Source organism: Primulina huaijiensis, chromosome 14 (genome assembly GCF_012295235.1).
Source record: "Primulina huaijiensis isolate GDHJ02 chromosome 14, ASM1229523v2, whole genome shotgun sequence".
NCBI lineage: Eukaryota > Viridiplantae > Streptophyta > Magnoliopsida > Lamiales > Gesneriaceae > Primulina > Primulina huaijiensis.
In genome coordinates this window covers 14,736,747-14,751,727 of record NC_133319.1, presented here as the reverse complement: position 1 = coordinate 14,751,727, position 14,981 = coordinate 14,736,747, and the positions used below count along the sequence as shown (strand labels likewise).

At 34.7% G+C, this 14,981-nt stretch overlaps 2 protein-coding genes across 2 annotated transcripts; both read left to right on the top strand.

Annotated features, from left to right (window-relative positions):
• Positions 1-720: 720 nt before the first annotated feature.
• On the top strand, positions 721-2,699 carry LOC140956775 (uncharacterized). The gene is made up of 3 exons (XM_073413639.1): positions 721-1,000; positions 2,142-2,194; positions 2,311-2,699. The coding sequence occupies exons 1-3, from the start codon at positions 907-909 to the stop codon at positions 2,452-2,454; spliced, it is 291 nt and encodes a 96-aa protein (XP_073269740.1). The 5' UTR covers positions 721-906; the 3' UTR covers positions 2,455-2,699.
• Positions 2,700-6,888: 4,189 nt separating this feature from the next.
• Positions 6,889-10,709, top strand: LOC140957422 (uncharacterized). The gene is made up of 6 exons (XM_073414657.1): positions 6,889-7,519; positions 7,606-7,988; positions 8,209-8,288; positions 8,984-9,095; positions 10,179-10,231; positions 10,349-10,709. Exons 1-6 carry the CDS (start codon positions 7,146-7,148, stop codon positions 10,490-10,492), a joined length of 1,146 nt encoding a protein of 381 aa, XP_073270758.1. The 5' UTR covers positions 6,889-7,145; the 3' UTR covers positions 10,493-10,709.
• The last annotated feature ends 4,272 nt before the right edge of the window (positions 10,710-14,981 follow it).

The window sequence follows — 14,981 nt, the reverse complement described above, 5'->3', positions numbered from 1 at the left end:
TGTAATCATATTCTTCTTGTGCTATACAGTATTTTCATCCTGACCATATGTCATCTGCTGACAAATTGAAGTTGGATCTTCAAAAGGTAAGAGATGAATTTAAGATGTCGGAATCAGATTGTGGATCTGCTCGTGTTCAAGGTAAACTCTTTTATACTCACTCTTTAAATTTGAGATGAGATGATAATACCAAAAATTATAGTTGCTTTTAGCACGTGACAATTTCTAATATGGATTAAAGTTTTAAATTGTGTGAAAATTTCTCTTGTTATGGAATCGGAACAAGCTAGACATAAGTCACAAATCATTTCCAAATGATGGTCACTCCAATCTTTGATTGGGTTTCCTTTCTCCTGTTCTGCATTGTCGCATATAATGTAGGTTGGTCACACCGGTTTCCTTTGTCCTGTTGTGCGCTGTAGCATAATATTAACCATCCTCTTTTTTTTTCCTTATGTTCATGAAAATTCTCTGTGGGCATTTTAGTTAATTTTCAGTTGGTATCACTATTACTCCTTTTCTTTTCCTAAATATGTTTATTGTTTTGGCAAAATAAAGTAAAGAATGAAAATTTTTCTGGACTGGTAGGGCGGTTTGTGGTGTTGGGTGTGGTTGGATACTCGAAGTTCTGTATAAAANTTTGTTATGTGCATTGGCTGTACTGCGAATGGTTCTTGTACCATTTTTTGAAAACTAATCGTGTTTCTAATTCATTGGTTGTACCGAGTATTTGATGATGTGTTATATATTTAAGAATAATTTTGGGCAACAGTAGAACACAAATATTTGACTCTGGTAAACAAAATAATTTAGGTATGATTACCTTTTCTGTCTGTTAATGTCGTAACAGGACAAATTTTGTAATCATATTCTTCTTGTGCTATACAGTATTTTCATCCTGACCATATGTCATCTGCTGACAAATTGAAGTTGGATCTTCAAAAGGTAAGAGATGAATTTAAGATGTCGGAATCAGATTGTGGATCTGCTCGTGTTCAAGGTAAACTCTTTTATACTCACTCTTTAAATTTGAGATGAGATGATAATACCAAAAATTATAGTTGCTTTTAGCACGTGACAATTTCTAATATGGATTAAAGTTTTAAATTGTGTGAAAATTTCTCTTGTTATGGAATCGGAACAAGCTAGACATAAGTCACAAATCATTTCCAAATGATGGTCACTCCAATCTTTGATTGGGTTTCCTTTCTCCTGTTCTGCATTGTCGCATATAATGTAGGTTGGTCACACCGGTTTCCTTTGTCCTGTTGTGCGCTGTAGCATAATATTAACCATCCTCTTTTTTTTTTCCTTATGTTCATGAAAATTCTCTGTGGGCATTTTAGTTAATTTTCACTTGGTATCACTATTACTCCTTTTCTTTTCGTAAATATGTTTATTGTTTTGGCAAAATAAAGTAAAGAATGAAAATTTTTCTGGACTGGTAGGGCGGTTTGTGGTGTTGGGTGTGGTTGGATACTCGAAGTTCTGTATAAAAAGGATCCATCATTGTTTGATTATTATGCTCCTTGATAAAATTTCTCTGTACTTTTCAGACATTTGGAGTTAAATTTAAATAACGAAATGTGTTGGATGCAATGTTTGAGACAACGATTTTTCTCGAGTAAAAGATATTATGGGGGACTCAAGTGATAACAAATTAAAGTCTGCTTGCGACTTTTGTGAGCCACTTCTGGCTAGGCAGCCGTAGCTTTGTCTTACTCATTAATGTAATTTGAGAAATTCTGGGCTTTATTTTCTTGTAGTCGCTGGAACTAATTTATTAACGACGCTTATGCAGTGTCAGGATCAGACTTTAGGTGGTATTGAGGTGGTCTTGTAGAAGAAAGGTGTTTCCTGCATCTACTGCAGCAAATGCCTAAAGTGTGCTACAGGAATAGGAAATGATGTTTAAAAGAAGCTTCGATCCTAGAATTAGCTAGGAATTCCGTTTGTTTCCCATGGAAGTAGAAACTTGTGGCACAACTTTTTTTCAATGAAATCGATGAACCACACGTGGCCACAACCAAAAGCAATTGTTTTCACTCGAATTAGCATGTGCTTATTTGTGTTAATGGTTGCATGCACGCATGTTATTTTTGGGCAAAAACACTTCTGATACTATGTTCTTTTTGGAATAGTTGCTCAGCTCACCACGAAGATCAAGCATCTGTCAACCCTTTTGCACAAGAAGGTTAGTTTCTTCGACAAGCTTATCTTTTCTTTTGTACCCAAGATCCTATTTTAAAGTTATGTAGTCGTCATATGGTCACGTTAATTCAGCTGCGTTGTACCACCCTAATGTTGTAGGATAAGCATTCCCGAAAGGGACTTCAAGAAATGGTTCAGAGGAGGAAAAAGTTATTGAGGTATCTCCGAAGAACCGACTGGGATTCTTACACTCTTGTTCTCTCGAAGCTTGGCCTCCGCGACAATCCAGATTTAAAGGCTTAAATTTTCAATATAAGTGAAAAATTAATTCTCTTCGTGGCTATAAATTGTTTCCAGGACCATCTTTTCTTCATTTAGGGAAATCACAGTGATGCCTTTATTTTTGGATATCCAATAATTTTATTTTTTAAATTCAGGTGTGTAGTGTTATGTAACTCGCTTGATAGGGGATTTAGATTTGACTCATTCTTTCCTTGAGATGTTTTTGACTCAATAATTTATGCCTCTCGTACTTTGAAAACAATCAACTTTTTTACTTCTCTTGAATTGACACTTTACAAACCTGGAAACTTAAGTTTGGGCACGACACTTGATCAAAGTTGAACTCCACAATGTTAAATCCAATATCTTGATTTATTGTCTCACGGATCAATTCGCAATTTTGTGATATGGATATTTGATTCGATTTTTGTATATTATTATTATTATATTCAAAATATTATTTTTCATTTCAAAAGTATAATTTTTTTTAAAGTTATGTTATTAAGAAATATTATGTAATATATATAGATTTGAGTGAAAAGTATTACTTTTTATGTCAAAAATATATTGTGTAATTATGATGATTTGAGTGAAAATATTACGTTTTATGTCAAAGACAGTAGGTATGAGTATACCAACATGTCTCGCAGATTATATCCGTGAAACCATTGAACTTGAGTCCTACTCTTTTGGTTGACTAACCACCTCAAGTAAAACCAGATTCAGTTGATTATACTTACTTTCAAGAGTCCAAATCATGCCGTGGTTCACAAGTCATAATTTTGAAGTTTTAATTAATTATAGATAATCAAAATCTGTTTTGGTAAATCACCTCAAGATATCTTAATACAATATAATCTGTTTTCTAAAGTGATTCACATCTAACATCACGTCAAGATCGATCTCGTGATGTTAATATAGTTTGATAGTGCATGCAAAAATCTAACATGAAAATACTGTCAATTCCCTAAATTTTCAGTAATTTATATTTGAAAAATGAAAAAAGAAAATAGATTTAAAAAATTTATTGTGCTGCATGCATGCTTTTAGTTTGTTTTTATACCATTCACTTTATTTTTATTTTTATTTTTATTTTTTGTTCGAAAGTAGCATTTTGGCTACTATATATTTTCAAGACTTGTCGTATTTATTGTGTGTGTGTGCAGGGCCGTGCCTATTAAGAGACAAATGAGTCCAATGACTCTGGCCCATCTCTTTTTTGGGCCCAAAAATTTTTAAAAAAATTATTATATATAATACTAGTTACTAGATAGCAGAAAACCAAGTATTTATTAAAAACACAGAAAAAATGTGTGTGTATTATGTCTCAATCTTCCCCAATATTCATCTGCAGACATGCCCTAATCGACTCCAGTCGTTGCGTCGTCTCTAGGTTTGATTGAAAGACTCGTGAGGAGCTGTAAGTCTATTTTCTCGTATTTGCTTTGTTCGGGCTTCTGATTTTTTATTGTAGTTTTTTATTTTCTTCGGGGCTTTATGTGGTATCTATAATCTACGCTTTTGACTGAAATTTTTGTGGATGTAATGCTTATCCGGTGTGTAGTGTATTTTCTGTTTTAATTCAAAGTATTTTTTCTCGAAATTTTGGTCACGAGTATTTCTCAGACTCTGTTGTCTCTGTTTGCTCATGTTTTCTGTTTCGCCCCCCATATGACAAGTTCTCTTTCTTCGTACGAGCTATTTGTATGCATTTGTATTTACTTTCCTGGTAGTTTCCATCTGTATATGAAAAAAGTTAAACTGCTTCATATTTACCTTCTAACAAAGGATCCCTAATGATTGGATTTTTGTGGAACATATTCTATTCCTGTTATTGCAGCACAGTACAACTACAGCAAACTTGTGTGTGTCCGTAGTTAATACTTGATATCTAGTATGCGTGGCACCAAAAATTTACAAGCATATCACGCGATTACAATTTATGATTAGTAATGTATTTGTATGATTTTTTTCTCGGATCTCTATGTAGCAATAACAGTAAAATGACAATAAGTACGCAAATAAATAGATAGACTGGGATGGTGTAAGTGAATTGCTCACATAAAAAAATCAGTGGATTGTATTTGAATTCTTTGTCATTTATTTATTAAATTGTTCATTGAATTATTTTTTGAAATCTTAGGTTAATCATGCCTCCTAAGTACATGGATTGGCTATGTTATCGATTGAGAAAGAAATTACTGAACAACTTGATTATACAGACTTGATTAGTATTTTTAGCTCTAAAACTGTTAGGCGGGTTGTTTTTTAGTGATCATTCTGGACATGTTTGATATTTTTATTCATTTAGTTTTTTATATTGTCTTTAACGTATTGATTTAATTTGAATAACTTGCAAAAATTTCCGAAACTTTCAAGATGAACTCAAACTTGAACTCAAGCTCTAATTCAAAGTTCAAACCAAATTTTCGAGCTGCATCCAAACTTTGAAATTCTTTATATACGATTCGATTTAGTTCGTTTATATCCGTAATTACCACCACAATGATAAGTTTTTCCAAGCAACCAAATAATTTTCGAAGCCACAGTTGATAAAACCATTTTATATGCTAAAAATGTCCCAAAATATCGTTCTTAATACATTTTGGTACGTACATAATCAACAATGAGGTCCTTTTGATAAAGTATCATTAGCATTTGACACATTATTATTATTATTTGTTTTCGTGGGCTTGGGCTTGTTGCCTAAATCTCAGATGAGTAAAACCCTTCGACCCTTTTAGCGTCGTTGAACAGAGAAGGAAACCTTACTCCTCAAAAGCTCCAATCTTTGTTGCTCTTCAAGATCTTATATGCGATTGTGTAGCAACACGAACGTAAAAATTAAGATCGGCGAATGTAGATTTCCTTGGAGAAATCGAGTCTTCCACATTTCATGCGTAGCTTAAGGTACCGTTTAAGCCTAAATTTTGTTGTGGATATTAGATCAGATTTTAATCAAGTTTTATAGCTGGTATTCCAATGCTATGTTTCGATAATCATTTTAATTTGGTGGTTTTCTTGCTATTCACACTGTCCATATAATCAGGTTTTGGTTTGTTTTTTGTTTTGTATGAATCTTGCTAGTAAATAAGTTTTATAATTGGGTTCATTGTAATCGATTAATAAGTTTAGTGGGTAGCATTAAAAACTCATTTTCAATTTCGTGTCATCATATGGATACAATCTACTGCTATGAATTTCATTTTATTAATTAGCGAATGCTTACTACAAAAAAAGGGAAAAAATAGCGACAGTTTTAATAAAACCGTCGCTTATTTAATTAAGCGACGGTTTACATAAAAACGATCGCTAAAATCGCGACGGTTTTATCTACACCGTCGCTAATGAGCGACCGTTTTTTAACAACCGTCGCTTCTATTGCGACTGTTTCATAAACCCGTCGCCATTAAACAAAATGTCAACGGATTTATGAAACAATCGCAATATTATAACGACGGTTCTGGTCACACAGTCGCTATAAAATACCGATGGTTTTTAGTAAACTGTCGCATAATTAAATAAGCAACGGTTTTTAATAAAATCGTCGCTATGTTAACCGAACTGGTTTGTTTATACCCGTCGTTATAATAGCGACAGTGTTGAAACAAACTGTCGCAGATCTAGATCGGCGACGGTTTTTTAAACCGTTGCTATAATAGCGACGGTTATGAAATAACCGTCGCCGATTTAGATCGGCGACGGTTTTGTCAAAACTGTCGCTATTATAACGACGGTTTGTTCATCACCGTCGCTATATAGCCACGGTTTTTATTAAAACTGTCGCTATGTTTCTATATATTTTTCTTAAACGATTTCGTCTATATAAGGTAGTTGTCTCTATCAATTTTTACGAAGTTACGATTTTTTTATTTTGTACTAACATTTTTTCGTATTTATCTCGTAGATTTGCTCGTCGTTGCGATCTTACAACGCTACGTGGGAGCTGCAAATCTTCGAACAAATCAGGTTTTAAATTTTTTTTTATAGAGAAAATTTACTACATAATTTTACGTTTTGCGTAGTAGTTTTTTTTATGATTTTTACGGATAAACACGTCGTTATATTGATTTTTACGATAAACACAAAAACCGCCGAACAATATAGCGACGGTTTTGAAAAAGCCGTCGCTTAATATAGCGACGGTTTTGTTAAATCCGTCGCGCCATATAGCGACGGTGTTATTATAAACCCGTCGCTTAAAATAGCGACGGGCTTAATGTTACCGTCGCCAAAGTAGCGACTGTATATATCATTTAAACCGTCGCAAAATAGTCACGGTTATGGAGTACCCGTCGCTTAAAATGGCGACGAGCCTTCGGGTTACGGTTAACCGAACCGTCGCTTTAACCGTGTTGCGACGGGTTTAGCGACGGTTAATACCGTCGCAAACCTCCGTTTTTTTTCGTAGTACGATGACCTATTTCGTTTTTAAACCTTGTTGGAGTTACGAAAATAGTGTCGTGAATTTCTTAAAGCTTGAGCAGGCTCCGCCACGGTCCATGGCTGCGATAATCAGACGCTACATATGGCTTCACCATGATGCCGGTCCACGCAGCTTCCACCTTTACCCCATCCACCACCACTTCTCCACATTCTCTGACCCTTCTCCCAATTCTCCGGGACCAGAAACCGACCCCGACCGTCAATCCACATCATCCTCGTACTTCAACGACGTAAAGGCCAGTCTTCGAAGATAATCCCCACCACATATGCGACCCCAAATGCAACGTAAACCCTTTTCCTTTTCAAATTCTACACCCCTGCAGTCGCCCCCTTCTAAAATCACTTCCTTACAAGAAATTAATAAAAATCTCTCCGAGTTCCGCCGCCGTTCTGCTGTCCCACCTCCATCTTCCTCTGATCAACCTCCCTCACTCCAAGATCTCTACATAAAAAACATAAATTCACGAACTGACGGCTCTAATTCAACCACTGCATCTAAATACCTGTCCACCGCCACAGGTGGCAAGGTCTCATTTGACACTATTCGCGACAGCTTGCGTCAGTTGCGGGCCACGAAAATGTCTCAGAGACATCAAAATGATTCTACTGGGAAGCCCATGGATCCAATGTCACTTGCAAGGTTCAAAGAANACGGGCCACGAACATGTCTCAGAGACATCAAAATGATTTTACTGGGAAGCCCATGGATCCAATGTCACTTGCAAGGTTCAAAGAAAGCTTGAAGTTGAAACCTGGGGAAATGAATGTGCCTCAATTGATCATTGGAGGCAGTGATAGGTTACCCGCATCATTAATTGGAAAGGATAAAAAGGACGTTGGTGGTAAAGATAATGAGGCTTCTACTGCAGGGAGATTGAAATTTTTGAGGCCATACAGTTTTGAGGAGATGGGTAAGAAGCTTGAAAGTTTGAGGCCGGAAAAGAAGGGGAAGTGGTTTTCTTTGCAGGAGTTAAATGATAGGCTTGATAGAATGAGGGTGCTTGAGGAAAAGGAGATTGAAGCAAGGGGTTCGTCATTCCTTTACAGAGAATTGAGGGAAAGCCTTGTGACTATTAATTCGAAGTCCGAGGGGCAGGCCAAGAGAGATAGTAAGTTTTTTTTATCGTTTTTCTTTCCAGGATTTCTTGGAAGGTGTTCTAGTAGCGGCTCTCAAGGGAGTAAATTTCAAAATACTACTCATTTTTTCAAAAATTCATGTTTCCTAAAAGGATATAAGTTAACTCTCCCTGAACTTGTTAGCAGCGGCCAAATTTACTCTATGCGAATGTATCTGTCTAAAGTCTGATGTTTGCTGATTAACTCCTACAGTGCATAAACAATACATTTTTAGCCTTGGTGGAACCCCAAGCTTTATGTTGGAACCTCCAAAGGACCATCTGGTGGAAAAGGCGAGTGCTTTATTTCTTGGTTACGTCTTTCCTTTTCAGTTTAAAATTTTCTTTTGGCATTGTTAGAACCGTCAATGCACTTGATCATATTAACATATTTGCTGTACATGTTGTGCCTCACATATATAAGTTTACTCTGGTTAAACTATTTGCATGTATTCTGGTGTGAACTGGAACCATGTCTTGCTTCATCAGATCAGGATTGGTTTTTGGAAGCTGAAATATTTATCTTGGTAATTTGAAATCAAATCTTAAGAATTGCTATCTGTGCCTCCTCAAACCATCTGCTGACTGAATTATCTGTGAAGCCAATATTATCTTGCATACAAGTTATCATCGTATTCTTTGCATGTTGTTGATACGTTAAAACATATGCTGAACGACTATGAATTGTGACTTGGATTATGTTCGGTATTAACCATTTATTGGGTTCAAGAATGAATTTTTTGTTATGTGCATTGGCTGTACTGCGAATGGTTCTTGTCTCATTTTTTGAAAACAAATTTTGTTTCTAGTTCATTTGTTGTACCGAGTAGTTGATGATGTTTTATATATTTAAGAATAATTTTGGGCAACAGTAGAACACAAATATTTTACTCTGTTTAACAAAATAATTTAGGGTATGATTACCTTTTCTGTCTGTTAATGTCGTAACAGGACAAATTGTGTAATCATATTCTTCTTGCGCTATACAGTATTTTCATCCTGACCATATGTCATCTGCTGACAAATTGAAGTTGGAGCTTCAAAAGGTAAGAGATGAATTTAAGATGTCGGAATCAGATTGTGGATCTGCCCGTGTTCAAGGTAAACTCTTTTATACTCACTCTTTAAATTTGAGATGAGATGATAATACCAAAAATTATAGTTGCTTTTAGTACGTGACAATTTCTAATATGGATTAAAGTCTTAAATTGTGTGAAAATTTCTCTTGTTATGGAATCAGAACAAGCTAGACATAAGTCACAAATCATTTCCAAATGATGGTCACTCACATATAATGTACGTTGGTAACACCGGTTTCCTTTCTCCTGTTGTGCGCTGTAGCATAATATTAACCGTTTCTCTCTTTTTTTTCTTTTGTTCATGAAAATTCTATGTGGGCATTTAGTTAATTTTCACTTGGTATCACTATTTCTCCTTTTCTTTTCCTAAATATGTTTTTTTTGGCAAAAGAAAGTAAAGAAAGAAAATTTTTTTGGACTGGTAGGGCGGTTTGTGGTGTCGGGGGGTGTTGGACATTCGAAGTTCTGTATAAAAAGGATCCATCATTGTTTGATTATTATGATCCTTGATAAAATTTCTCTGTACTTTTCAGACATTTGGACTTAAATTTAAGTAACGAAATGTGTTGGATGCGATGTTTGAGACAACGATTTTTCTCGAGATATTATGGTGGACTCAAGTGATAACAAATTAAAGTCTGCTTGCGACTTTTGAGAGCCACTTCTGGCTAGGCAGCCGTAGCTTTGTCTTTCTCATTAATGTAATTTGAGAAATTCTGGGCTTTATTTTCTTATAGTAGCTGGAAAACGACACATATGCAATGTCAGGATCAGACTTTAGGTGGTATTGAGGTGGTGGTCATATAGAAGAAAGGTGTTTCCTTCATCTATGGCAGCAAATGCCTAAAGCGTGCTACAGGAATAGGAAATGATGTTTAAAAGAAGCTTGGATCCTAGAATTAGCTAGGAATTCCGTTTGTTTCCCATTGAAGTAGAAACTTGTGGCATAACTTTTTGTCAATGAAATTGATGAACCACACGTGGCCACAACCAAAAGCAATTTTTTCCACTCTAATTAGCATGTGCTTATTTGTGTTAATGGTTGCGTTCACGCATGTTATTTTTGGGAAAAAACACTTCTGATACTATGATTTTTTTGGAATAGTTGCTCAGCTCACCACGAAGATCAAGCATCTGTCAACCCTTTTGAACAAGAAGGTTAGTTTCTTGGACACAGCTTATCTTTTCTTTTGTACAGAAGATCCTATTTTAAAGTTATGTAGTCGTCATATGGTCACTATAATTCACCTGCGTTGTACCACCCTAATGTTGTAGGATAAGCATTCCCGAAAGGGACTTCAAGAAATGGTTCAGAGGAGGAAAAAGTTATTGAGGTATCTCCGAAGAACCGACTGGGATTCTTACACTCTTGTTCTCTCGAAGCTTGGCCTCCGCGACAATCCAGATTTAAAGGCTTAAATTTTCAATATAAGTGAAAAATTAATTCTCTTCGTGGCTGGCTATAAATTGTTTCCAGGACTGTCTTTTCTTCATTTAGGGAAATCACAGTGATACTTTTTCCTTGTGATTCCATTTATGGCTAAAGCCTTTTATTTTTGGATATCCAATCATTTAATTTTTTAAATTCAGGTGTGTAGTGCTATGCAACTCGCTTGATAGGGGATTTAGATTTGACTGAATTCTTTCGTTGAACTTTTTCACTTCTCTTGAATGAGTAGGTCTCTTGTGAGATTGTTTCACGAATTTTTATCTGTGAGACAGGTCAACCTTACCAATATTCACAATAAAAAAATAATACTCTTAGCACAAAAAGTAATATTTTTTCATGGATGATCCAAATAAGATATATGTCTTATAAAATACGATCCGTGAGATCGTCTAACACAAGTTTTTGCACTCTTGAATTGACACTTTACAAATATGAAAACTTGAGTTTGGGCATGACACCTAATCAAGTTGAATTCCACAATGTGAAATCTAATCTTTGATTCAAAAAAATGTCGGTGAGATTGTCTCAAAGATCAATTTTGTAAGATGAATATCTGATTACTCATGAATGTTATTATTTTTTATGTTTAAAATATTATTTTTCAACTACAAAAGTATCAATTTTTTTATTAGTTATGTTATTAAGAAATATTGTTTAATATATATAATGATTTGAGTGACAAATATTATTTTTTATGTCAAAATTATATTGTGTAATTATGATGATATGAGATAAAAATATTATATTTTATGTCAATGATATTTTATTTCACTACAAGTATGAGTATATCAACATGTTTTGCGGATGTATATCCGTGAAACCGTTGAACTTGAGTCCTACTCTTTCGATTTACTAACCTCCTCAAGTAAAACTAGATTCAGTTAATTATACTTACTCTCAAGCATCCAAATCATAGCCAACATCTAACATCACGTCATAATTTTGAATTTACACAGTTTTTAATTAAAGATAATCAAATTCTGTTTTGGTAAATCACATCAATTATCTTATTACAATAATCTATTTTCTAAAGTGATTCATATCTAACATCACGTCAAGATCGATCTCGTGATTTTAATACAGTTTGATAGTGCATTCAAAAATCTAGTGCAAAATATTGTCAATTCCCTAAATTTTCAGTAATTTATATTTGAAAAATGTAGATTTTTCAAGACTCGTCGTATTTATTGGGTGTGGGGGGACAACATCTTATTGTGGCACACGGTTTACGAACAGGGCACCTTGGCTTAATTAATTTGGCTCTTCCTATTTTAACATGATTCTAATTTAATTCGTTAACTTTTCCCATAATATATGTGATTTAATGCAAAATCCCAAAAAGCATTCCAATTTTTATTTATGAAAATACTTGTACAAAATTAAAATTTTGAAAACTTGGAAACAAGATCTAAATATATTTTCATACCTTTAAAATATTGGTTATGCTTAGTTTTATTTCCAGAAATATCTAAAAGTTTCATTAATGAAAATTGAGTATTTCATCTTATTTTTAATCTCTCATCCAAGGCTCTNACCCACAAGTATTTTTTATGTCAGTCATTCATATTTATCACGGTTAAATATGATATATGATTTACTGCTTCATTTGACGACATTTTCTTGTTTTTTTATTTGTTTTTCAGCATTTAGTCATGTTAATTATTTTGATATGAATTTTGTAATTTTCGATATTCAAGGTTATAGCTATAAAGTGTGAGAGCGAAGATGATACTTCAACTGAGTTTAATGTACACTGATTATACTATTAGAGAATATGAACCACCTGTCATTAATAAAATCAATCCTTAATGCGATGATCTTTATGAAGGGAAAGATATTTATTAGTTTCTCATGTGGTTTCATTAAGATAAATATTTATGTTGGGGTTAGAGGTTTAATGAAACAATATGACAATGTTCATACAATCACGAGAACCTTAATTATATAATTTTCTTTTTTAAAGCTCATTTAAAGGCTCAATTTAAAACTATTGAGATTGAGATAGTTGAGATATTTCTAGTTCAAAATATTTTAAACACTCTCACTGTAGTGCCCAAAATCAGTACACGTAAATTCCATGCATTTATTTAATTATTAAAGCGTTTATTTAATTTTATGAGTCTTAGTGATGCATGATTTATTTAAATGCATTACTTTAAATTACTTATGTTTTGTGATGCACGTTAAAATATTTTCTCGAGTTTCATATTTCAGGCGATTATTCGAGGCGGGATCGAGGAAGACACCGGCGACGATTTTTGGCAATTTTAAGCATGGTATTTTATTTTAAGGTTAAGGATGGAACATTTTAAATAATTTATTTAGTTTTAATATTTTAAAAGCTTGATTAATTATTTAGTGATTTTAGAGTTTAAAACTTTTAAAGATTTATTTCATGTGCACTATATTTTTAATTAAATGTTTTGTTAAAGATAGAGATGGATTAGTCTTTTAATTAGTTGTTAATTACTAATTTTAATTTCCTAATTAACATCCCTAATCCCCTCCCCACTACCCAACTCACGCCACACACACACTACACGTTTTACACACACCTATATACGTTTCACACAACACACACATACACATTTCATCTCATATCTCTTTTTAGAGGAAAATTTAGGGTTCTAAGCACCAAGTGCAGCCGCCCCTCTCCCCTATATTTTTTCCGCAAGAATTTCGTTGGTTTTCTTCAAAGAAAATCGAGCCAAGTCGTNATCTTTTAATTAGTTGTTAATTACTAATTAAGCGATTTAATTTCCTAATTAACATCCCTAATCCCCTCCCCATTACCCAACTCACGCCACACACACACTACACGTTTTACACACACCTATATACGTTTCACACAACACACACATACATATTTCATCTCATATCTCTTTTTAGAGGAAAATTTAGGGTTCTAAGCACCAAGTGCAGCCGCCCCTCTCCCCTATATTTTTCCAGCAAGACTTTCGTTGGTTTTCTTCAAAGAAAATCGAGCCAAGTCGTCTGGGATCGTCTCTCACATCATCTCCGCTTCGGTATCGCCGTATCGTGAGATATAATAAAAAAAAGGCACGTATATTCTGTTTCTTTCTGCGTCGATCATGTCATAGTATGCGTTGCAATGTATTTTGTATGAAAATCATGTGAATGTTATGTAGAAGTTTGAGCAATTATGTTTAGATCACTTTTGAAATCGTTTTTGGATCTAAAATCATGTTTTTTCTGTCTTTTTAAATACTGCGAATTTTTGGTCGTGATTTTGAGAAAACTTTCAACACAAAAATCGTAGAAATTTTTGATACCTTCGATCTGATATAAAATTCAAAAATTTTGGATAAAAATTGAGTGCGTTATGGCGTTTTTCGTGGGTCTGCTCAAACTGCGTTTTTCAGAAAATTATGTATTGATTAATTCTTGAAGTTTTATTGTTGCAGTCTTCGTTGTGGATCGACGTGTGTTCGCTGCTGTATATAGGTATATTGTTAATGATGTTGGGATGGTTATTGACGTTTCGTTTTGTGTCGTTAGACACTTGGGAGAACGAGTAGTCGTAAAAACTATTTTTGGTGTCAAAATTTGAGGTTATGGGTTTTATTGTATTGCGTGAGGTGCGTCGTTTCTTTGGGAATGTTTGGGACGTTTTGTAGAGTCGAGTTAGTGCCATGGTGTCCTAAGATGAGTCTCGAGGCGTTGTTCATTGTCTGTGTAACCGAAGTTGGAGAAAATAAGCTTTTAAGTCGCAGGTCCAGTGCACTCAGCGCCCGAGCGGTAATATAGTACCGCCCGAGCGCCACTCCTTCTGTCCGAGGGTAGCTTCCAGTATACCTGGCACTCGAGCGGTAATATATTACCGCCCGAGCGCGGCCCCATCTGTAGGAAATGTTTGGTTTCACTTAGTTGTAGGTTCAATTAGTGAGTTCATGTCTTTTATTGTTGGGAAATGTTCACACAACACTTTAAGTATTGTTCAGGGTTCGATGTCACGGTTAGTATGATTAAACGAGGTCAAGTCCCGAGTGATCTAGAATGTCATAAGCTACTTAGTCATTTTGGTGGTGAGCACAGCGAATACGTCTAAGCTATGAAATATTAAGTGCGTGAATCATGTTAGTATGTGTAGCAGTGGCCCCAAAGCGAGCTCCAACGAATCCCTCAACGCCAAGTAAGTATGTTCGCCGTGCAAAGAAAATATTTTCAAGTTTTTGAGGTATGCTAATTGTCTTGTGACCAAATTATGTTTAGGATTGGAAAGCGTTAAACTATGAATGGGGACCAATCCGCCCGTTAAATTATGAACGGGTTTAGATCGAGATTGGAAAGCGTTAAACTATGAACGTGGACCAATCAGACCGTTAAATTATGAACGGGGATCTCATGTATGTGGCAGTGGATACGTCCCTGTCATCCTAGTACTGTGGTTTAGTCTGATCAGGCGATTATGTTATGGGTCACTTGCTGTGAAACATG